This window comes from Ischnura elegans, chromosome 1 (genome assembly GCF_921293095.1).
Source record: "Ischnura elegans chromosome 1, ioIscEleg1.1, whole genome shotgun sequence".
NCBI classification, from domain to species: Eukaryota; Metazoa; Arthropoda; class Insecta; order Odonata; family Coenagrionidae; genus Ischnura; species Ischnura elegans.
Window position 1 is genome coordinate 94,647,909 of NC_060246.1, and position 24,546 is coordinate 94,672,454.

General features: G+C 37.3%; 2 protein-coding genes across 3 annotated transcripts in view; one reads left to right on the forward strand and one right to left on the reverse strand.

The window, feature by feature from the left end:
• The window catches only part of LOC124166482 (hyaluronidase-like), a 29,291-nt gene extending 4,996 nt beyond the window's left edge, over positions 1-24,295 (reverse strand). Inside the window, exons 1-6 of one of the 2 annotated variants that reach the window (XM_046544013.1) lie at positions 23,472-24,281; positions 22,884-23,080; positions 21,022-21,161; positions 19,179-19,354; positions 15,922-16,120; positions 12,139-13,142 (exon numbers count right to left, since the gene is read on the reverse strand). In XM_046544013.1, coding sequence (XP_046399969.1) covers positions 12,825-13,142; positions 15,922-16,120; positions 19,179-19,354; positions 21,022-21,161; positions 22,884-23,080; positions 23,472-23,749 — 1,308 coding nt within the window. In that variant the 5' untranslated portion in view covers positions 23,750-24,281 and the 3' untranslated portion in view covers positions 12,139-12,824. Of the gene's footprint in view, positions 1-12,138; positions 13,143-15,921; positions 16,121-19,178; positions 19,355-21,021; positions 21,162-22,883; positions 23,081-23,471 lie in introns of those variants that run through there. The other variant, XR_006866441.1, reaches the window with a different exon arrangement.
• LOC124166506 (charged multivesicular body protein 6-A) lies at positions 4,203-12,373 on the forward strand. The gene is made up of 6 exons (XM_046544045.1): positions 4,203-4,704; positions 4,855-4,964; positions 5,061-5,184; positions 5,264-5,380; positions 5,569-5,698; positions 11,870-12,373. The coding sequence occupies exons 1-6, from the start codon at positions 4,636-4,638 to the stop codon at positions 11,944-11,946; spliced, it is 627 nt and encodes a 208-aa protein (XP_046400001.1). The 5' UTR covers positions 4,203-4,635; the 3' UTR covers positions 11,947-12,373.
• Positions 24,296-24,546: the final 251 nt, after the last annotated feature.

Consider the following 24,546-nt stretch of genomic DNA (forward strand, 5'->3'; position numbering starts at 1 on the left):
TGTTTCGCTCCCCTTCTGATCCGAACACCAGACACTTTTTGTATCAGATCCGATCTAATGGAGCAAATTCATCCCTTAATAACCTCTAACTACCTTATCCTTCACTTCATGAACTTCGATGATACGTGACGACTGATGACACGAGTTATACTCCGAGGGCCGCTACAATGATGGTTTCCTCGTAATGTTTTCAATTGACGGATTATGCCCCTTTCAACTCTACTCTCTACGGGCAGTCCATTGTTAGCCCAATATTTTTCCAGTCGGCTATTTTGTCTTTTCAAAAGCGGCCCAATATCATTTGCGCAGTTCACTAGAAGATTCTTTCTGTCATCCATTCCGAGGTCAGTTTCCACGGAGGAACAGCGAAAGAACCGAGGAAGAGTTTCCCTTGTCATGATCATGAGTGAAAGCAAACGGAACAACATTATTTTACATCGTAATTCAGATATCCCGGAGCCCAATTACCGACATGTGGCTGGTTGATATCGCTGCCGGTTCAAAGATATTTATCTGGTGCTATTTTATGTGAAAAGCGAATGAAAATCGGAGTTTTGACGAACTCTCACGGTCCATGGCTCTAAATAAATCGCTCATGCTGAAAAAAAATCACCGCATAATCACGGTAAAATAGATGAGCGCGGAAAAATACGAAAATCCAGCAGGAATCCCTTGGTGGTTGACTGCGACATCATAACTCGGACGAAATTGCCAAACTCCGGAGGCACTGACAATTTTCAGATGAAATCCAGTTCTATTGAATATTAAAACTTTTCACTTAACAGAGTTTAGCTAATCGTTATTCAAGGTCCAACCAAATTTTATTAAAAGCTGCCGAGAAACGGTGAGTCGGAGTCAAGGTGATTAGCGCGCCGCGTACCTAAGGAACTTCTCCCGGCTCCATTCGTCCTGTATGAGGCCGCGGATATGACAACGAATCTGGTGTTATCATCGAGTTGAATCACCATCGACTTGTACGCATACTAGAAAAAAGATTCTCCATTTTTGGATGGCCTCGAAATCCAAAATGTGCGCACAGGAGGCTCATAAATCGCTCGTTTCGCCGAGGCAACAGAAAACGTTAAATTGGCAAAATTCCAGTAAATCTCCCTTTTCCTAGATATTCGGTAGTTTAGAATTCGGGATTAGCGATCTTCTGCTGTCCCTTTATTTCACTCATCTTCATTGATGCAATGACGATTTTTTCGAGTACCTATAAGTATACTTACACCTTTTTTATTATATTAGAAATGCTATATAGTCACCTACATGTCTCTTTTACAGAAAATATTTTAAATTTTCTTCGAGGTCACTGAAATATGCGTAAAATGGAATCACTAATTTCCATAATAATATTCCGTATGGGAATGCTTTTAAGTTGATGAATATTATAATTTTCTTAAAATATTTCATTGTAACAATTGTCATCTTCTCATTACTTATTTTTACTACCCATTTTTTTAGCTGATTCCTGAAAAATATTATCCAACCTTAATTCGGCAAATGACATTTAATCAATGAATTTGTTGCTGCATGCAGCAAGTTTTAGTTACTTCAAATAATATTTTTTATTCATAAAAAGCCATTCCAATCATTACAGACCCTAAAACCTGAAAAAAATGGCTGGTCCTCATTTAGTGTTTTAAATTGTGTCCCCGCTGAAAAACCTTAAATCAGGATTCTACTGTATTTGTAAGGGTGTGGGCTTTCCAACAAATCACAAACCAGGTTTAAATCTCTTTTCGATGAGGTAGGAACTGCCTTCAAGAGGGGTTATGCTATCTCAATGTAACTAAATTTTTTCTTTCTCACTTAAGATATTCCTATAAGACAGAGTCTTTCAGTTTGGCAATGTAGCTAATATATTAATTAAGTGTACATAATGAAGGTATAAGAGTGAATGAATTTTCGAGAGGTGAGGCTGCACCCACCGCATTCTATATAGATCATGTCAGGTGATGAGACATTAACTCTTCCTCTTCTCCAGCAAATTTTAGGGTCAACTCCTAGTAGCCAATATGATTAAAATACTAAACAATGCAAAAAGTCAAGTTCTAAGCTTGATGGCCATGGAAAGAAAGCAGAAATGGAGCAGCATTCTCAGTCCAGAAAGAAGTAGCACTAAGTGAGTTTACACCTAAATTGTAACATTGCCATATCTTTAATCCTCAATATGATGACTCAGAATGTTGATATACCTAATTCAAAAATTACCTAGTGTTTATTTAACCCATCATGAAAGTTCTATTCCACTAATTGTAAGGTGAAACAAAAACTGAAACTAATAAGGAGCAGAACTGCATAAGAACAACAGAGAAAGTTACTTGAGAGTCCTGGCTCCAACTGGAGAATCGCCAACCCACTTCCACAGTAAAAAACAAAACTTAAACACGCTGATGCACAATAATTTGAAGTGCAAATTACCTGAAAACCATTAAGTAGCTGCTGGACTACCAGCACACTAATCATACAGAAAGTCGCTCCCCCCATATTTCCCTTTCCTGTCCACATCACAGCATGTTGGCTCCTTCAGACAATGACCCTCAAGTTGACAAAATTACTACAATTTATCTTCACAGAAGTTTAGCTCTTTTGCCAAAAGAAAACTTTTACCAAGAGGGAATCCAATTATGTATCATGCGTGAACAAATTACAGTGTGGTGTCTCCAGAATCTCTGAGGCTCACTTTATGCACATCCTCATCAAGCAAGTTTGCATATTGCTCCACTGTCATTTTATACTTTATCATTAGTATGCATGTAAAAAATGACATTCTTCAGTACACATCATATGACCTATACCACAGCCACAACACTTTAACTTGTAAAGACCTGCATCAAAACTTTATCAGGACTCAAAATACTGCCCTAGGTCCTAAACCTATGGGCCTGAAGATTTTTAATGGGTTGCCTCGGGAGGTGAAAAATGAGAGTAGGTCCTCGGTCTTTAAGAAGAAACTTCTGTAGTTTCTGAAAAAATCTATTCTATTCGGTTAATGATCTTCTGTATTTGTAACATATAATTTATATATTCCAATTTAATTTTTATTGATTAAATATCTAAATTGAAGTGTCCTATATTTGTATTTTGGGTACAACCAACAGATCTCTGGACAAATAAAAAATATTATTATTATTATCAGTCAGTGTAGGAAATGAGATTCATTTGAAATTGCTTACTTTACCGATTTAAACTAAACGTTTCCAAGATTATGAGCAAAATACTGAGGGAATCACCCATAGGTTTTATAGAAAACATTATACCCAATACATTATAGGAGGCAACAGATTCTGCCATGAAATGTTCCAATAGAGATTTTATTTGAAAGTCAGGTGGTATGGCATGAACCACATTTTCGAGATTTGGGAGTCTGGCCTCCCACTTTATTGGGCTTGCAAACTTCAACCCTAAGCCCTAAACATCGATAAGCTCTCAAGAAGTGGACCCCTTTCGCCGCCACAGCAGTTTGCTCATGACAGCTATGGCTTGAGGTGGAGGCATTGGTCTTTGAATAAAATGTGGCAGCACACAGGTGATCTTGACAAGAGACTGGGGTCGAAAATGGCGATGAAAGATTTTTTTCTCCAAATTTCATAGGCTATATAGCAGTGATAACTCAAAATGTGTGAAATACATTTTCATAATCACTTTCAACAGTGACAAGTTGGAAACTTGGTAATTTTTGCCCTCAACTGACATTTTTTAAATAGTTATGGTGCATAAATATTTTTATAAACTGGATTATAGAATGACTGATTGATAAAAAAATATGCAAAAACAGACACACATTTCAACTGAATTAAAGTAAAAGGTGTGATGCAAGCTCAAACTACATTTTTTCTTTCCCACAGATGAAATTCCTATGAGGCACAGAGAGATTTCTTTCAGTTTGGCAATGCAGCTAATAGATTAATGAAGTTATCTGATAAAAGACAGTACCAAAGCAAGATCAAAACTAATCCAAACAGTCACAAATGGATTGGCCCTACCCTTACCTTTATAAATCTGGTTCTCTATTCTGTACTTAATCACAATAATACATCTAAGGCACTGCCGACTACAGCTTAGGTAATTTTTAGAAGACAGAGCCCCGTGATGCAATATAAGTCTACATCTATCAAATAAAGAATTAGAGGCCAATCCAACACAGAATCAAAATCTAAAACCGGCTATAAAAATATTTAGATTATATTACTGACCTGTGGAATCCGTTGAGCCCCACATGTCGAAAAATGGTCATTCGAGGAACGTTTTCACTACTACAGAATCGAAAACCACTCAGGAACAAAAATACGTAAAAGCAACAAAATATATAATACATCTTCAAATAATTATTCCTTATGATCATACTCTATACCTACTTAATTACCCCATCATTCAAAATTAACCAGCGATTTCTTTCATTTCCCTGCCCAAATCCTGACGCAAAAGTATTCTTCAATTGCATGAATCTTTAACACTTCAAACCATTGCATCTCCTAACCAAAACACGACACAAAAAATGGAATAACGAAATGCGGCGCGAAATTCGTGGATTGTTCATCGAACGATAGCTAATAGTCGAAAATCATTTTTAAATTATTCTTTGTTTTGGAAATGACAATCTTTATTTTATGATTAATGATTTAGAGGAATATGGGGGCTTTATTTGGGAAAAGTAAGAAAACTGTGAGCCGAGTCACAGATCAGGATAAAGCTGTGTTGGTTAGTGGACGGGGGCTTGTTTACATTTCAGATTCCAGTTGTTGTACCGGCTTCGGTTTTGTATTCTACAGTATAAGCTAAGCCTGTTTAGAGTTTATATTTTATAACCTTGCCGATTATGGTATCTAAAGTTTTCTTTTTTGTTCTTAGCAACTGAAGCAACAAAGAGATAAAATTAGGCAGCACCAAAAGAAAATTGAAAATAATTTAGAGAGAGACCGTGAATTAGCTAAAAAGCTCTTGAAGGATGGAAAGAAAGAGTAAGTGCTTTTTCTTTTGTTGCAAGCAAGGTGTATATTTAAAAAGGAATGCCGTTAAGTTTCGCCTTAAACTTCATACTTCCATCACCTTTCCAGGAAAGCCTTACTTCTGTTAAGAAAAAAGAAATACCAAGAGCAACTCCTTAGTAAAACTGATGGTCTTTTGCAAAATTTAGAGCACATGGTTCAAGATTTAGAATTCTCCCAAGTTGAGATGCAGGTAATTATTACCGTGTATTAATGGCAAATATTACATATGATTGTTTGGCTCTTTTTGTAAGTCTTTCAATCATTTATAGGTATTGGATGGACTTAAAGCTGGAAACGAAGCCTTGAAGAAAGTTCACGAAATTTTATCAGTGGACGAAGTTGAGAGGATATTGGAAGAGACCCGAGAAGGAGTTGAAAAACAAAGAGTAAGTGGAATTTTAAAATTCATGTTTTCATATCTTCTACCACGATTGATCGATAATCGGTGTTTCAATTTCAACGCCAAAATATATATTATTGGTTATTTTCTCTGCAATTATTGTTTATACAATTAACTTTAGTGAGAGTTATTTGTTATCATTATCATCTTTTAATGTCTATTAATTTCACCCAGGAAATTGATGAATTGCTGAGTGGGGCTCTCACTGCAGATGATGAAGAAGATGTACTGAATGAACTAAAGGAAATAACTGAAGGGGAAGAGGAAATTGAGAAACTACCAGATGTGCCTACGGAACTACCAGGTAACTTATAACTTTATTTAATTGTTTTCCAGTCTTTTTTTTCGTTTCCAGCCAGGAAACATCTTACATTCTATTTCATTTGAACCTTCTAAATATGGAATCATCTGAAATCCAACACCATCAAGTTCATCCAGGTGCCGTTACTATTTTCCCACTTCTGTTTTCATTTAATGTTCAGTATCATCAACAAATACTAATCATGTTATGCCCCATCAGCCATTCAAAAATAGTCATTATTTTCTTAGGTGCTTATACTTCATGTGTCCTGTCCAGTGCGTTTACTCAGTACCTCTTCTCAGCTCAAAGATCAAAAGATAATTTGCTTACCTATCACAACTACACTTAACCATTGGACTCATGTGCCGTTCCTTGTTTGGTAACATGGCTGCTCCCTTGGTGTTCCTGGTTTTACTAGTTTTAACTTCTTACTAGGGGAGACAAGAGGAAGGGGCTTAAGCGGTAGGTACCTAGGGTGGTAAATTCCAAATTCCTCCAGAGGTACTTGGTTGTATCAGGTATCCCCAGTAGAAGTTTCCTACAATAACGATCATAATAGTGGCTTAACATTATTTTCCAGTTCAGTCAATACATGTGTTAAGGATGATCCGTTTCCAGGTTCTACTCATTCTTGAATTTATTAAAATTTCAATGGTTCCTTTATCGATCTAACAGTTAAGTCACCTGCAATTTATGCACACGTTGTTTAGAAAATGTAAAATTGAAAGCATGCTAAGAGATGATGTAACTCTTTTCCTTAGTCATGTTTGTGTGTCTCAAAAAGTATATCAGGCACATGGAAGGAGTAGCGCCCCTAAAATAAATGTATATGACCATTATTTGAAATGCAAAGTTTTCAATGCACAGCAAATACATTCTGGGTAGCAAAGCGTCAGTAGCAAGTAAGACAATATGTATGTAGTTTAATGTCCACGGGTGATATATAGTTAATGGTTATAGTCAAGAATTATGTGATGGAACTACCAAACTTTAAAATTAAATGACAATTGCTGTACCCTGTGCACAGGATCAGCTGAAGTCAGATTTCCCTGTATGGCCAATCACAATTCACATATGTATGTACCGTATAAGCTTGTGTAAGAGGCGCACACGTGTAAGAGGCGCACCCCTATTTTGAGGATCGAAGCTATAAAGAAAAAAAATTTTGCGACATTTTTTTAATCCTATCGTGCAGTGTTGCAGACGTATGCCTGGAATTTCGACAGTTATCGAAATGTCCTCTTTCAGTACTATTTGAAAGAGGAAATTTTGATAACTGCGGCGGCATAAGAGGGAGTAGAAAGAGTTCCGATCCTCTCTTTGCATACGCCATCGCTCTACGTTGCTTGTCCTACTCACGAACAATTTAGTTTAAAAGCTCTCGCAGGAGTATTGCAATAGCATTGCAGCCATGGAAATTTTTAAGGCAAAACACGACAGGCAAATGGCATGAGCTTTCCCAAGAGATTGAGCAACAATCGGGGCAATCTCAGCGCCGTAGGATAATAACCACGTCGTAAATTTAAGGCCCCTTGCACACGCACCGATTTTGGACGGCCGGTAAAATATCAGCCGTCCACATTCCAATAGTGAACAATGGGAGAGCATTGGAGCTTGCACACGTACCGACCACACGCCGGCACCGGCAAAATGCCGGTTAGCTGACGGCTATTGTCACTGTGGATAGCCGACGCCGGCTAAAAAACTTAGCAACGTATCGTTTGACCGGTAAAAATCCGGCGTGTGTGCAAGCATCGCTTCGCCGGTAAAATATCGGCCAATATTTTACCGGCCGTCCAAAATCGGTGTGTGCAAGGGGCCTAACGGAACTACACTCGGCTCTCCATCAGCTAATACCTCTGCCGTTTTTTTCCTTTCCGAGACTCCACAGGAAAATACCGAGTTACAGGGGAACAATGGAAACGGGTTTCATCCCTACCCCATTCCACCAACTGACCTTTTTCAGTCTACCAGGTTCAATTCCCCGAGTTTCTGGAGGTCAAATGCTACGTGAGTCACCTTCTGAGCTCGAAGATATCTCGATATCTTTCAGCAATTGTATGACACGCACGAGGTTCTAAAAATAATTAGACCTAACGCGACGTATATCTTACTGCATTTAAGTTTTTTGAGCTCTAATTGATTGACACAAAGATTTATAGCTAAAATAAGGCTACTAATATTCAACATAGTCCAAACAGCATAATTTCGGAAGAAACAAGCGTAGCATAAGCGCATTCAAACAAGACGAGACAGACTGGAAACTCAGGCAACGCAAACTGCGTATATCACATTGCTGCGCCTTCGCCCCTTCGCTTTAAAGGCAACGACGTCACATGCAAGATCGGACGTGTTCTTCCCTTGCTCCTTCGCTCGTAGCTTTAAATACGGAGGGGAGGGAGCCCTCTTCCCCTCGACCTCTCCTTCAGCGCTCTTCACTTATAAGCATTTCCGATTTCTTCTATCCACCATTAAGTCCAACAATGAGCACACTCGTTCGAATTTTTTTAACCGCAGGTTGTGACACCAATATTACTATATGCAGAATAAATGCCGCGGGATGCCCACTCGTGGCTATAAATTTAGCGCGCGCTCCGGAGCGAATCACCCCGCGCGATCTTTTCAATGTTCCCCTCTGGGGTGCCGACGACACGGCGCGATGCTTGCAAGAAATTCAAACAGGAACATTTTAAAAATACGTCACTAAGGTAGAAACTCCCCTGCCTGCCGCTTGATTTTGACCCAGGGTTTCAGATGACTGACTCACGCTGAAAACCAAGGCCACTCAGTTCCCCTTGAACTTGCAACCGGTGAAGGAGAGGGGGGGAAGATAAGAAGTTTGTGTAAGAGGCGCACCCCCATTTTTGGCTGCAATATCTGGGAAAAAAGGTGCGCCTCTTACACGCGCTTATACGGTATTTTGAATGGGAAAATGAGGAAAATTTTCATGTAAAGATAGTGATTTCTGAAATGCCTCGTATTTTACAAATATAATTGGTGGTGTTGTATTTGATATTCCAAGTTTGCAGTTCGAACCAAATAAAATGAGCTGAAAAAGTTTTTCAAAACTGCATAAATTCCCATGCATTGAAATGGATTCCCTTCTTCCAGGAGCCCAATTTCTTGGTCTCACTTCTAGGTAGGACATCGTGATGTCTACCATACAGTAATTAGTTTGTTCAATTTTTTTTTTTTTTTTTTTTTAGTGTTGGTTGCGATAAATTTTGAAAAATAAAGATAACCATATTTTTCCTTTTTTTGACCCATCACTTACTTTTCATGGGAAGAAAACCAATGGCCTTAACCCTTTTACTGATAAATTAATTGTGTCAAGTACCTCTGCCAGTCTTGTCACTGCTTCTTAGTCACTCCTCTCCTCCTCACATTGGCCTCATTTCCTTTAAGGTTTGCTTAAATTCTTGATTCCTCCCCTAATTCAGCAGTTATTCCAAAACAAGTGAATGTAAAGGAACTCAAATGGCACCTCTAACAAATAGAAGGGGGACAACAACTTTTATGCTATCCCAAAATGAGTGAATGCACAACTTTTGCTTAAAAACTTTTGCGAGAACCCTGAATGAGAAAGATATTCTTATCACTGTAACTTATCATTCCCTTGCATCTAGCAACTTCTTTAAATAATTTTATTCCATTCAGTTTTTTTTTAAGCATCACATTCCTCATCCTTTTTTTTTTTTAAATATGTTCCTATCCCTTTCACGGACCCTTTACTTTCAGGGCAGATGCTCAGACCACAGAGCCATTTTTGGTGGGGGTTTTATGCGACCAAATTCCCCCAGATATAGCCCAAGGGCCTAGGCTCTGGGCTAGTTTCCCACCACCGAGGAAGAATAAACACACACAGAGGAACAAATTAAATGAAAGATTGTCACACTAACACAGACAGTGGTATACACAGAGCTCATGTGTTTCAGGGAATGCCGATCCTAACAAGACAAAATCAACAATTCATTACCAGTGGTGCAGCGAGGGAGGGGTTTTGGGGGATAAAAACCCCCCCAGAGCTCTGAGAAATTTTAAGTTTAACCCATTTTACTTAATTGGATTGATATTACTAATAGAATAATGTAAGTATTAATAAAATGTCCCTCAGAAAGCTGTAAAACTCATCATTTTGAACCATTTATCTAAAAATTCCGCGATTCATTAATCTTGCACCTACCACGTATCCTGGCGGGTATTCCATACCCCCACACACCCCAGTATTAGTTGCACTCAAACCCCCCCCAGCCGTAATTTCTAGCTGCGCCCCTGCAGGTCACAAACATATCTAATTCAAATTCACACACGTTGCCACAGGCATTCAAAGACAGATACAAATAGAATTTGAAACATGGAGACAGGAACATGAACATGTGACAATGACTCTGCGGTGGCATTGAGATGATATGATGGTCGAAAACAAGTGGAAATATTTCACCTTGACCGCAAATCAAATTATGGACCTTCTGCTTTCCACACAGATGCTCAGGCCACTGAGCTACTGAAGTTACTTTTATCTCCAGTGTTTTCGGTAGGGGGCTTATGTGAACAATTCCCCCCCAGATGTAGCCCATTGTGTTGGCCAAGAGATAGACCCTTGGTCTAAATTTGTATCCTTGTGCAAAACTGCAATTTTTACTGCCATCATCCTCTTCCTCATCCACTACTCATCCATACCTTCACTGGTTCCTCTATCAGTTTTCAAGGTTTTCGTCTGTAGGAATAATGATACAGTAGACTTACTATAGTACTTATAGAGTTAATACAAACTATGTTATTATGAAGTTCTCATTATTACGAAGCAAATCATTAATCCCAACGAAAATGCCTATCCAAGCTATTGTAAAAGATATGTTATTACAAAACTTTCGTTTTTACAAAATTACGAACCTCAGTCCCGGTCCCGGCGGTTACAAAATGAACTTTATTACGAAGTTCCACGCGTAAGCAATGGCATTTAGGTGGATATTCACTACGCTAAGTTTTAATAATCGCACCATGTTTAAGTTCTTCTCATGCACTGTGCCCAAGAGCATCAATTGTGATTCTTTATTCAGTTTACAAGCAACATCATACAATAAGCTTATAAGACCCACTCATAACTGCTCATAAATTAGACGTACAGTTAGTCCTCATCCTACGCATATTCGATTTACAAAAATTCAGAGATGCGAGCATTCAAAATTTTTAAATTTCGAATTTGACATCTTTCGATTTGGGTGATGCTACGTGGTGTGGCATAGAGGAATTCTCACTGTGGGCACCATCTGAACAAAGTATCATTGAATCGGGTGTGAATTTAGGAACTTTTCAGTATTTTGCCCATTCTTCGTCACTGCGGGAAGCTATATATTCGGCTCCAGACGTGTCGCACTCCCAGCCAGATCAGTTCGTCACAATCATGAGTTAGCACATAAGTGAAATGCAGTGTTGCATTCTGCAGGATAACCTTACTCCGTGATTCCTTGAATTCAGTCCGACCGGCGAGAGTTGTCCGATGACGGCACAATAGGAGGGGCAGATAACCCTGCACCAGCACGGTTTACAGCCAATCGCTGTCCCCCAAATGCACCTCACACCCTCGCCTAGTCATACAATGTTGTCAAATGCATTAGGAGCACCGAAATAAGCCTGATCCACCAAAACAAGCCCTTTCTTTGAATCACCAAAACAAGTGATTCTTCCTCTGGGTCCTTCACGCTCATCGTCCCTTCCAGCTCCTTTCTTCACGGAACCCTTTGTAGGCATTTCCCTTTCTTATCTGGCAACCTTACCCCCTACCCCGACCTAGACCATTCTGCCTGTCATCGGAAAACTCTCGGGCGGCCGGACTGTAGGTTTATCAACTTAAGAACAAGGTTTTGGAATGCAACTAGATTGTATATCGGACTTACTGTATTCGGGAAGATATCAACCCTCGATTGCATCATGCTGCATTCTTCTGTTGAGATACTGAAAGGAATTTTCCTGTTTATATATATTCGCACGTAATTTTATCGCGTAAATTACTTATCTACTGTTTTTTTTTCAACAATTCCTAATAGAAAAGTTCATACGAACCTTGTTATTACGAACCTCTGGTTTTTCGGTCCCATTAACTTCGTATTAATGAGAGTACTGTAGTTAGTGTGACTGCTAATAATTAATATGTGTTATGTTTTACATTTTCAGAGCCAGAAGAAATTGTAACAGAGAAGAAAGAAAGGAAAGAGGCCTCAAGAAAAAAGGTTGCTCTTGAAGCCTCTTAGAAAGAACCATACATCACTGCCTCAATTTTTGGTGTATGCTTTGGAGTTTATGGAAAGGACAATGCAAAATAACTGGAGTCACGGTGTGATGTTAATATTTCCTGATCTTTATTGTGTATGTCAGGTAACCAAATTAAAGTGTACTTGTGTTCAGAGAAAGTGAATGTTTGGTAATTTTGCATTTTTTGCAGAAAAGTCTTGTGCATCATTAAAATAATTCTTAAGCTTATTTGCCGCTGAAACTTTTTCTGGGGCTAATTTATGGGCATATGATGATTACTGTTTGAAAGTGGTTTTGCCAATAGAATGCATGTTCTCAAATTATATTTTATTATATATTACTTTTTATTGTTGATGAATGGTCGAGAAATTCAATGTAATTTTGCCTTGTGATATACCTAATGAATATAATTGATGTTCAAATCTGCCCATTATTTTATTATACATATTTCTATTAATTGGGAATTGGCTCAGGAAATTTGGTATCAAACTTCAAAAGATTTCTAGTCTACTAAATTGCCGTTTAAACTGGTGTTGATGTTCACAATAGTCAAATGGAAAACCAAGCTCACAAATGATGCTTGTGGTTTGAATATTGGGAGGTCAGGGTTTATTTAAGGACTCCTGAAGGTGATCATGTATCAAGTGAGTCATTTCCTTTTTACCATATATTATTTAGTTTTGACCACCAATGAGTGCTAAATACGTAAATTGTTGAAAGAATTGATAACTGTATTCCTGCTTAGTATTTATCAATCAAATGAATTTCCAATTTGTGACTCACAGTGTGGATAAACAGGTTTTGTTGATTTTTTATCAAATTTTGGCATTTTAATATATAGTTATACAATATATAAGTACAGGAAAATTATTAGTATTCATTCATCATTCTCTGTCCATTCATTTAGTGGTAATGTATTCACAGATAAGAAAGCCTTGCGCAACTTCCTCATTCGTGTGGCTCCCGAGACGCTTGGCAGTGCACCACTTCTCCCTCTGTTTTCAAGGTCTGCATTAGACACCTTTCCTTCTGGTAAATCTGAAACAAACTTAGCAACTGGGCCAAGTGTATTTGTGGCGTATGTGAGTAGACGTTGACACTTTTCTGCTGAGTTCACATCTTTCCCACTTCCCCAAATCATCACTCCATCTGCTTTTAACAGCCTTGGCACTACCATGGAGTTGAAAATATCCACCTTTCAAAAAGAAAGTTGAGTTAATTCAATTTTCTTAGATTAAATTAAAATATTTTCTTGAATCATGACGTGAAACCATTTACTAATTTTTTCATTGAACCAAAGAGTATTTTAAGGTGATTGAAGAAATTTTTTGCTTTCATAAACATCATAATTGATATTACCTGAGATATTCCGCCAGTTTAGATAAATTAAAATTGAGGTTAAAATGCTGATTAGAATCACTCTCATCCGTCCCTCTGCCTCAGTTTCCTCTTGCCCCTCACAAGTTAGTACTTGGCTCCATCAACACACTCTACCTCTTGCCTCCTCTTGCTATTTCTTTTTCTCAGCCACCATGTCTTGCACTTATTTGATCTTTTTCTCTCCATATGTCCAAATATATAACCTTCTCCTGTTCTCTGCAAACCCACATGTTGAAATTCTTTCATGCCTATCATCCATTTTTCCACCATCTACATTTCAATCCACCCTTTATTTCCTTTGGAGTACCCATTAACTGTATTCAGTTCTCTCTGACAAATTATTTTCCAAAATCAATATAGCAAGAAAATATGCCTTGGTATGTATGTACTCCGGGTTTCTTTCTTTTTATGTCCTCATGAGTGTTATCTCCCCCCCTCCCCTCAAGTTGATTTTCCATTCCTAAAAGCAAACTGATCTTCACCTATATAATTGTTAACCCTTGCCTATAGTCATCTATTTATTATCCTTCTCATAAAACTATTGCTCCTATAGCCTGTGCATTTGGTGACTTTTGTAGTTTTTGGAACTAGGTTAAGACCTATTTTCCTAAAATTCTTAAGCCATCCCTCTACCCCTACCCCTCTACCCATTCTTAGTATTTATTTTATTTATTTATTCATTTATTTGCCCAGAGATTGATAACAGCATTGTGCATCAATATAAGGCACGTCAATGAATTACACAAAGTTAGTTATAATGGAGAAGAAATCACACAAGTACACATATCCTTCTATTTTAATTATCATAAACATATCATTTACCTCATTTATGCCAACTATACTCAACTTTGATTAGGCGGAATGGAATAAAATGCTTGTAATTCTGATCGAAATTGGAGTGCTACAGTGATTATAGAATTGTGCTCAGTTTGTACAAAAACCAAGTAGCTGTGCTAAAACCTTACTTTACGAAGGCATATGTAATATTTAATGTTTGCATCGATAAAGTCATCAATGGAATAAAAGAAAAAGTGTAATGTGTCAATATCCACCGAGAAAGAGTTAGTAAGCTGTGATTTGCTGACGACATAGTAGTTACAGCCAAGACAGAGAATGATTTGAAGATGACTCTGATATGGAAAAGACAATGGGCAGATATCAGCTGAAAATCGACATAAAGATAACTGGGGTATTTGTATGCAGCAAAAGAAAGGAGACTGGGACTGACATTAAACTAGGAAAACAAAAGCTAGAAGAGATGAAAGGTTTTGCTACCGAGGAAGGTGATTAACCAGCAATACACAAAGCTAGAAAGAAATAGTAAAATAGCACAGGCAGAAGAACATTATAATAAAAGAAGAATTAATGTACACCTAAAAATACAAGCATGAAAGTAAGGAGATAATTCATCAGATGCTACATAAATATTAAGCATGTTTCTGTATGGGAGCAAGGCTAGGACACTAATAGCATCAGGGAAGTTAAGAGTGGAAGCATTCAAAACATGGTGCTACCTGAGAATGATGAAGGTAAAATGGGCTGACCAAGTAAGTAATGAGGCAACGATAAGGAGAAAATACAGGTCTTCTGAAAACCCTTAAAAGAAGGAGGGACTTAGCCTAAAGATAACTTAAACTTACACTTGTTAGTTGGCCATATCATGAGACATGATGGCCTGATAGAGACAATCGTTGAAGGGCAAATGTATGGGATGAGGGGCGAGATATGGCCCCAAATGAGTTACAAAGGACAGGTCATTATTGATGTAAAAGAAAAGGAATACGTCACTACGAAAAGGAGAGCAGAAGGGAGAGCTTCTTTAAATCAATCTACAATTGCTGGCTGAAGATGATCCTCTCACTTAGCTTCCTATACAATACCATAGTTATTCCTCTTCAACTTTCTTCTCCATTTTTATGCAAGTATCACCACAAGCCGATCACTCTAATTTGTGGCTTACCCATTCCGTGTGACCCTGTACTACTCCAAAATATCTGTTCTCCTTTCCATATTTTCAGATGAAAACATTCAGTGCTGGCCATATAATAGACTTGATCATTTGGTGTGTAAATTTTTCTTTATCAAGGTTATAAGGAGCTGAGTTGGATAGAGATGTTGAGGGGATAAAAGATATATGTATTTGTTTGTCTATTCACTATTAAAATAACATTATATTTAACACTTTTCTCTCATTTTTAATTACGTAAATATGGATTCCATCATGAAATCCTCTTTAGTAGTAAAATAGTCTTTCAGTATTTTCCACGGTAGATAATATGAACTAGGATTGAAAGTAATTAGTGGCTGGAAATATTTTAATTATTGTTTGATGAATTCGTTACTTCATTTTCATATTTTTAACTCTTCTTCCTCGAGGATATTATGATTAAAAATTTTAAATTCAGTGCGTAATAAGATATGTAGTGATTAACTGCTGTGATGGTAAATACACAAAATGATTGAAACTTGATTTTAAAATACACAAAAGACATACATGTTGTAATAACTGAACTTATTTGTAATTAGCTTTATCTGAATTTGTTTGTGCAATATTAAAATAATCGATAACGGAAGAAGAAGGTTTGGATAAATACCTTTGACAGGAAGATTGGAGCATCCCTATAGTTGTACCTAACGTAGGGATATACTGGTGTTGATGATCCTCTTGTCACCCTTTTGGCTTCATTGACTCTGCTATAAATGAACTCATAATTTTCTTCTTCTGTGAGTTTTTTACTTTCCAAGTATACAGATGGGAATAATGCTGTACTTCCATCATATAGCCACCTTATTCTGCGGAAAATTTTATTTCAATTTTTGTGTCATATATATTAGTATACATATATTTTTATTGCACTTTGAATTTTCAGTAAATAAAGTAAGCTAGTAGATTTTTTCAAACTTGATTGCAGACTTTTTTGAAAATAATATTGGGATAAATATGTGTTCTAATACATATGTACTCTTTTTGGACTTTTTTATGTGTATTGATTGGTTATTAATTATTATAACCAGCATATGTACCCTATCAGTGGCGGATCCAGGGTAGGGACAAGGGGGGGCTAAGTGGGGGTAACCTCTCAGCAGTAGTGGGGGTCCGAACAAAATTACCATTCTATCTAGTGTAAATTGGATACCCAAGGGGAAGCTATAGCCCCCCCATAGATCCCCCACTGTACCCTATTATTACATTTTTGTTATCAGCTAATCTTATATTTGATTTTAGAAACAACTTTAGGACCAACATTGATAGACATTACATGCAGAGTCACTCAAAGCCATTTTGAGGCGCAAAAATTACACTAGAAAAATCAATAAATATCTCAATTTACTCAAAAGCTTTATTGTTCTTCAAATTAAAAATATTACTTTGAAACTGAATCTGGGTACCATATTGCTGAAATAACGTTAGTATTGGATTTAATTTCACGCCAAATAAAATGGTAATATGATTTCTCAAACATTCGTCAGATAAATGAACCACATTAGTGCTTAGTCATAGTTGCTAAAGCTAAGCATATTTCTTACCAGATGTTGTTGTTGTCATCCGAGTTCTAGTTTTTGTGTGGCTGGTGCAGGTATGTGTGGGTATTTTCTAAGTTCTAATGTAAAGTAATTTCATTTAATATCTACATACTTAATATATTAAATTCAATATTAGCTATCTACCTAATGGTAAAAACTCCTCTTGTTCTCCTGCGAGGCATGGCAGTAATTATAATTTTCCATTAAATATGAATTGATTGCTTGAATTTTGAAATTTTACATTCTAGTTATAATGAGTCACACTTTCCCTGCATTATCGTCATGGGTCAACATTCCTGATATTGGTTTAACTTAGCTCTAATATCAGCGAATCTTTTCGTATGAATGTGTCTTCCCTATTTTCATAGTAACTAGGAATATGCTTTGGGGGAGGGATGAGAAGGCCTGGGGTGGCACCCCCTCCTCCCAGTCTGAAACCTGTCTACATTTCACGTCCTGGTTAGCTTACCATCACTTGAGCCTGTGCATTTTCTCCCAGAGTTTCACCCTAGATGTGAGTGCGGTACGTACATGTGTGTATGAGGGTGAGTGATATCTCTACCAAATCTACCTTAGAAGGCCCCTGCAACCCTCGCAAAGTTACCTTTGAGATGAAAGAGTACTTGTGAAGGGTTTCCAGTTGAGGCACTGGGTTTAGTCACTGCTGCAAATACTTCTATTCCAGCAAACCAACAAAGTATTTTGTTTTGTTCCTGCAATGTGATCCCAACATTACAGCCATTGGAGATGATTTTCTGTGTAACGATTGAGGCTGTACAGCTCACCTTCCCTGTTCTACCATAGAATGTGCCGAGAGATGGACCTTAGGTTAGCATCCTTTCACCAGTGAATATAAGAAGGTATACAGTGAAGAGAAAAGGAAAGAATAACTCAGCATGAAATATACAATTCGTGCCTATCAGGAAATATAGAGCCCATGAAGAAATTAAACATTGAGGGAAGCTCATTTTGCCCAATAGTAAATCATTGTCTAAATATCAATGAGCTTAGCAGATTTTTGCCTAGAATACCACAGCCAAAATGAAGAAACACTTAAAAAATATGAGGACGTTGCATGCATATTGCATATATATGATGATTCAGAAGGTGTTCTAGTTCCAAATTTTTTTTGCTTCAGGAATCACCATTTATGTGAAAGATTTCCCTAAGCCAGAGCATTTCATTTTTTTAAATGTTAATTAAACATGCATGGTTTATTTTTTTACACCAAGAATATTTCCTTTGTTTGTCATTGTCATTCATCATTCCGTTTCTTAACCCTGCTATATAGTTGGTTAAGGGAAAGTAGTCGTAAATAAAATTCTTAGCGACTTTATTCATGTGCAGTATACTAATGAGTTTGCTGAGATAATGATATATACAGTATTGAAAGAGCTGGGTCAAACCAATATAAGGATTTCTGAATTGGATGATGATGAATAGAAAGAAATGTATATTTAAAATGGATATTTTGAGGCAAAAATTAGTGAAATTGCTTCATGTTGAATCGAAAAACCTAGTAGATTTTACATAAATAATTTAATATCAACAAGTTTTGTCGCTGTGCAATAAAAATTTTTGCACAAGGTACTACTTTTTCCATGAAAATCTCTGGATTTTTCCCCTACAAGTACTTGAAATATGAGGAAAAAATCTCTCCCCTGCTAAAGAGTTGAAGTTCCCTGCCTTCAATTAAGATTCTTAGCTGAAATAATCTTTGGAAAGTTGCTCAGAATCAGTGGCGTAACTAGGAATTTGCTTTGGGGGGATGGGATGGCCTGGGGTGATGACCCTCCCCTTCCCCCTTACCCGGGCAACATAGGAAAATTTTTGAAAAATTACATGCCTGGAAATACATTTGACATCATATTGGCACTAAAAATTTAACTTCAAGCAGATTCAGATATTATTTATATCAAAACTAGACAATAGTTTTAAATATTTTTTTAATATCTCTGAAGCTTTGGGGGAGTCTATCCCCTCATCCCTCCCCCCATACTTATGCCACTGCACAGAATAATTAGTTATTTCATGTTATATTCCAGCATAAATTTTCTATTGGTCCTTAATCTCAACCACAAACTTTCCTAAAAATTCAAATGTAACCCTATCTCACTGTATGTTCACTTACACCAATTTTTTGTCCAAGGGCTGAAGTAAAAAGGATATCTGCATGCAATATTTCCATGTATTTTCTTACTGTTTGTTTGATCAAATGTAATTGTCTGAGTAACTTTAATGGATTGATTGAAATTTTACACTCCTACCTTAATAATATGGTAATTTTAATGGTATTGTTATTTAATTGCCAAAAATTTATATTCACCTGCTGTTGCCATCTATTGCAGTAGTTGAACATTCAGGTCCTGGATTTCCTGGCGTAAAGTTATAACAGTATGGAAAGGCATAATATCCCCATCTTCCATTTGGTCTCAATCTCTTTGCTAATTTCAATGTTTCTTCCATGAATTTTCTGGCCGAATATTCAAATTTTTGTTTTGCCTGTAGGTAAAGTAGTGGAAAATTACATCATACATTGCCATTTATTTATCTTTTTGCACTTACGTTATTAATATTTCCATTCAAAGAATTCTTTCAGTTTTTCTCCTTTACCTAAAATTTGTCATTTAAACCTAATCATGTAAATTCATTTAATTTGCCATTGACAATAAATATTTTGAAGCATTAAAAATAAATATTTAGCATGAGTTTACTTGGTTTTCTGTTGTACAAATAATTTGAAATAATCAAATATTCAGGGAAAATCTGATTTGACAGTTACTTAAACTCTATGCTCAGCTGAGGTGAGAAGGCAGAAACATGCATAGTATCAGAGAAGAGAAGTATCCTCGATAGTATCTTTGGGGGAGGAGGGGCAAAATCAATGTCAAGTAAGGCCAAGTAATTTTCAAGTATACTTCATTATATTATATGTAGTAATTAATGTGAAATTTAAAAAAATAGGTATTATGATAGTAATAGAAGATGAATAAAAAGTACTACAGTAAATGTAAATGGTGGGTGGCTGACTGGTGAAATGCTTAATTTATTCTCATTTTCGGGGGGGTTGGTAATCCCTCTACTCAGACCTCCCTTGATTCATAACTCTGCAATTTCATCTCTTCGAGCATTACCCTTTCATTGCCGAAGAAAATGTAGGGTATTAATGTCCTCATTATTTCATCCTTTCCCAGATGTAGAGATGATATTCTGAAATTCATGAAGAACTTAACGGAAAAATAATCATAGGACTTTGTATTAAGCTGGTACATGTCAGGAGAATATTGGTCTAGTGGATGGAGCATTTGGCTACTAGCCACAGGGTCCTCATTGTTGAATTCTTTGAGGCTCCCAACGAAACTCCTCATTGAGCAAGATGTCTCAACGAAACGAAGACCTCTACTCTGAATGTGCCTGGTTTAGGTTATGATTCAAATCTGAGTAAATACATATCATTCTAAAATCTGGTCAGTTTTCTGCAAAATTGCAGGTGGCCTACAGAAAATATGTACCCTATAATGTGAATTCAAGACATTCACTTGCCAAAACTAAAACAGGGGTTTAGGTAAGCCTTGGCTCTGGCTTGGATTTGTTTGCTGAGGGACTGACTGATGTGTTCAATTATAGGTTAAATTAGTGTAATTTATGAAAGTGGCAGTTCTTGATTTGCCTCAAATTCTGGTTAATTTTATTTTATAAGCTTCATCAAATTTATTCAGGAGATTAATTTTTCTTTGTTTTCATCTAATAATAATAATTCCTCTGATGCTAACAGGTTTCCCCAATTAATAGCATTTTATTAATATGGATGGCATAACATTAAGCTACCCATGCCCTGAATACCCAGGAAGGACTCAACCAGGTAAGACCTTTGGTTTTGCTGGCTTTCTACATTGACTGTTGTCCATTGATGAAAGTTTAATCAGCAACCAAATTAGTTTCTTCTGGCTGTAAATGATGGAGGAGCATATTTTTTTTTGTGGAAGCCTCAGTTGCCTTGGTTCAGCCACATATGCTGTGTTTTATTGATCAATGTTTTCCATATGCTTGAAGAAGTGTAACACAAACTAATCACACTCCACTCGCTTAAAGAAATAGCTGCACTGTGCCGTACAAAGCTACTATTTTGTGCTGTGTAAATCTATTGTATCTGTTACTGAATTAATTACCTCACTTTCTACTTGGTTTTTGTTCCAAGAAGGGTGCTTGCTTTGAACGAGCTTTCTTGATAGTTCACGATATTTCAGTAGAGTACCCCAATTTTCCTTCCATGACGGACGCCAAAATTCAAAATCAATAACTGCTACTCCTGGAAAAAATATAATTTGAAAATGCTATGATAATTTTAAAAATAGTCAATTTAATTCCTTGTTGACTACAAGAAAATAGAAAATGGTTTCTGCAATTTAAGTTATGAAAATTAAAGTTTGCGCGGTTTTCTCTATGGTATTTCTACTTTGTTTTGGTAGTAAATATTCACATTATGATGCCCATCAGTGGCGCCGACTCCATGGGGCCTGAGGGGGCCCGAGCCCCCTCAAAGATTCGTTTGGGGGGGCAGAGCCCCCTCAATAATTCAAGAAAATAAGTAAGTTATATTATGCTTTGTGAAATCACATAAATATATTGGTAATTTTTATTTCCCATGTTTGACGATAGTTACCTTTTAAAATAAATTCAACAATGTGTGTTGAAACAAATAATTATATGGTTAAGCAGGTTAACTGAATCAAGTGGTGTGAATCATGGTAGTGTTTCGGTGGTGCGACACACTTTGAATTTAACCTCTTCCCGGGGCAAGACCTCTGATATGGGCCCCCCCAATATTTTTTATAAGTCGGCGCCCCTGATGCCCATGCAATGCCCCTGAGCAGTGGTGGATCCAGGAGGGGACTAGATGAGGGGTTACCTCCCAGCAGTAGTAGTGGGGGTCCGAAAAAAATTACCATTCTGTCTAGTGTAAATGGATTATCTAGCCCCAATCCTCTTTCTGGATCTGCCACTTGTTGGTAGCATACCAAAAGCATATAGAATGGGCCCCAAGTTTAGAGCTAATTTGTATTTCAATTTGTACAAGTGGAATCCTTCAAAAATTTTGATTTTTATCTAGTGTGTTTTTCGAACCAATGAGGGGCAGGCTCTAGCCCTCCATGGATCTGCTGCTGCCCCCAAGCTTTCAATCTATGAGAAGAGCAATTGTGGTGTACATTGTTTTATTTTGTGTTTAAACTTCGTCTTCTACTCCGTCACTCTTGAATTTCAAGGTCAGTCGTTACTGAGAATATCATGGCTTTTTTAAATTTTGGGCGTGAGCAAAACAAGAGTGCACTGTCCATTAGGCCTGCCTATGTGTTACCAGGTCTGATCATTGTGAATGATGGATTTGCAGGAACTTGTATAAATGGAGTGTGGGCAGAGTGCATGGGTCAATGGTTGCCCTCCCTCCACAGGAATCCTGCTTTTTGTATAATTGAGCCTCAGCTGTGACGGAAAAATAGTTCCCACCATTAAAAAAAATTCTCCCTGAAGTCATGAAAATAAGCTCAAAACCTTTCCAAAGTTGAAGAAAATTAAGTGGAAGAATACCAATGCTGTAGTTTTTCACTAGCCATTTTTTTAATGATTCAAACTTTCTCATGGTGTTCAGTCAGGTGGGGTAAATTATTCACTTAAATGTATTGGGTATCTAATAAATCCATGACAGAAAATGTAAAGTTTGTTGGCAAGGTTCATTATCAAATGCCTTCCAGTTGTCTTGATAATGACAGCAATAGAAACTCATTAACAGTTTGGCGTAAAAAAATCATATTTATAATCATGAAAGGTTTTATTAGTCTCTTTCAATTATTTTTATCTTATTTTACTTAGGGAAATGAGTAAAGTGCCACAGAATTTTTCCTGAGACTTAATCTTCATTGATTCAGTTCTATACCCTTTTTAAATGCATTGCTTGAAGATTCAATTTCATTCTTCCTCAAAAATTTAGATAATTGCCAATTTTTACTACTATTTGATTTGTTTTTTGACTCACCAGAAAATGTAGGATCTGGAATCATTTTTTCAAGTTCTGCTCTAAAGGATTTTAAGTGCAATGTTAAGTTGCCTTGCTGAGGTACACCTCCATTCCGTATATTCACTGCCCTCTTACTGGGTCCTGGATCATTACCACTGTCATCAACAATAGCTGGAAACTCTCCTGGGTCATACATGATTACACTTGTTGATCCCCTGTTTACAAAATAAAATTAAAACAAGTTATTATGTTAAAAAACATGAGAAATTGGTTTCATAACACAAGACTCCTTTAATGTCACGAATTTCAAAATATGTATTAACTCCCAGTTTCATCACCCCATTACATCATATAGATTGCAACTAATGTTGGTGGGTCAATGCTATAATATGGCAATGGAGCCATTTGTGATTTAGCTCATATCGATGGGGACTTTGTGATGTAGACTTTAAGCAATCCATTCAAAATATTTCCATTTAGGATTCAATGCCGTCATAATTAATGGGGTGTTAATATTTTCATATCGTGTCATGTCTTATTATATTATGAAATGATATGCATTTTCATCCGTGACAATGGGGCCCATTAAAAAAAGAGAACACTCACCTGAAATCATCATTTTCGTTTTGCTGAATGTCAAATTCCTTCAGGTCAAACAAAACGCCGTACTTTCGGCACATGAATGTGGGAACGTTCCAGTAAACGGTGAATGCTTTGCCAGGGACGTCCATGGATTCAATATCTGGAATTGTCTTCCCGGAATCGGGATAGAGCGGCCCAAATATTGATAATGGGCCAAATCTTGGACTTGATCCACCTTCTACTTGCCATAGCGATATAGCAATCAGAGCCGCTACTGACGCGATTCCCCCTGCGTTTGGCATCACTACACGCGTGTTGTAATTACCCCGAATTATTTTTGCCGCTGCAGAGCGACCGATCGAATACAAATGACGACCGCGCGCACACTGAAAAGAACTCTCGCTGTGTTTGATTGATAATTAGTTAGTTTTTTTTTCTACCGCGTCGAAAAAAGCATCGCTAGTTCCACTCACAATTCCTGTTATATTTTATCTGTATTTAAATGGCCGAGCGCGCACGTATTGTACTTTTTTTTTGAGCGAACGGCGCGAGAATATGTACTCTGCGAGCGTCTTAAGAAATGTTACCGTATTCGACTTGCGCCAGCTTGGATGCGACTTCCCTACATGTGGAGCGTAACTAATGTAGGTGGGAGGTAGAATGGATTATTTATTCCCGCTTCGACACCCATTTATACCTGTCGCCTTCTATTTGTCTTTCCGTCCGAACACACTCCCCTCTCCACTATCTTCAAAGCTATCAATCAAGGCTGGTCGGAGGAAGTGGAGGAGTGAGGGGACTTCCTACCTTCAGCGTCACTTAGCCCCACACTGCGCGACCAACCCGACGACCCGTCTTCAACCTGATGGTACAAGGACGATTCCAATGGGAAATTTCGGACTTCACGTTGCTTTCTCGTCCTCGATTTTTTTCGGAGCTCCTTTCGGCGACTCTCATGGTTTCGGAACGGATATCAACTTTTTTATGCCTTTTTATTATTTCGAACGGGTTTAAGCCAAGACACTCGGAAGCTTGAAATAAAAATTGCAAAAAGAAATCTGGGTTGATTTTTTTACATGGGATTACTTGGACGTATTTG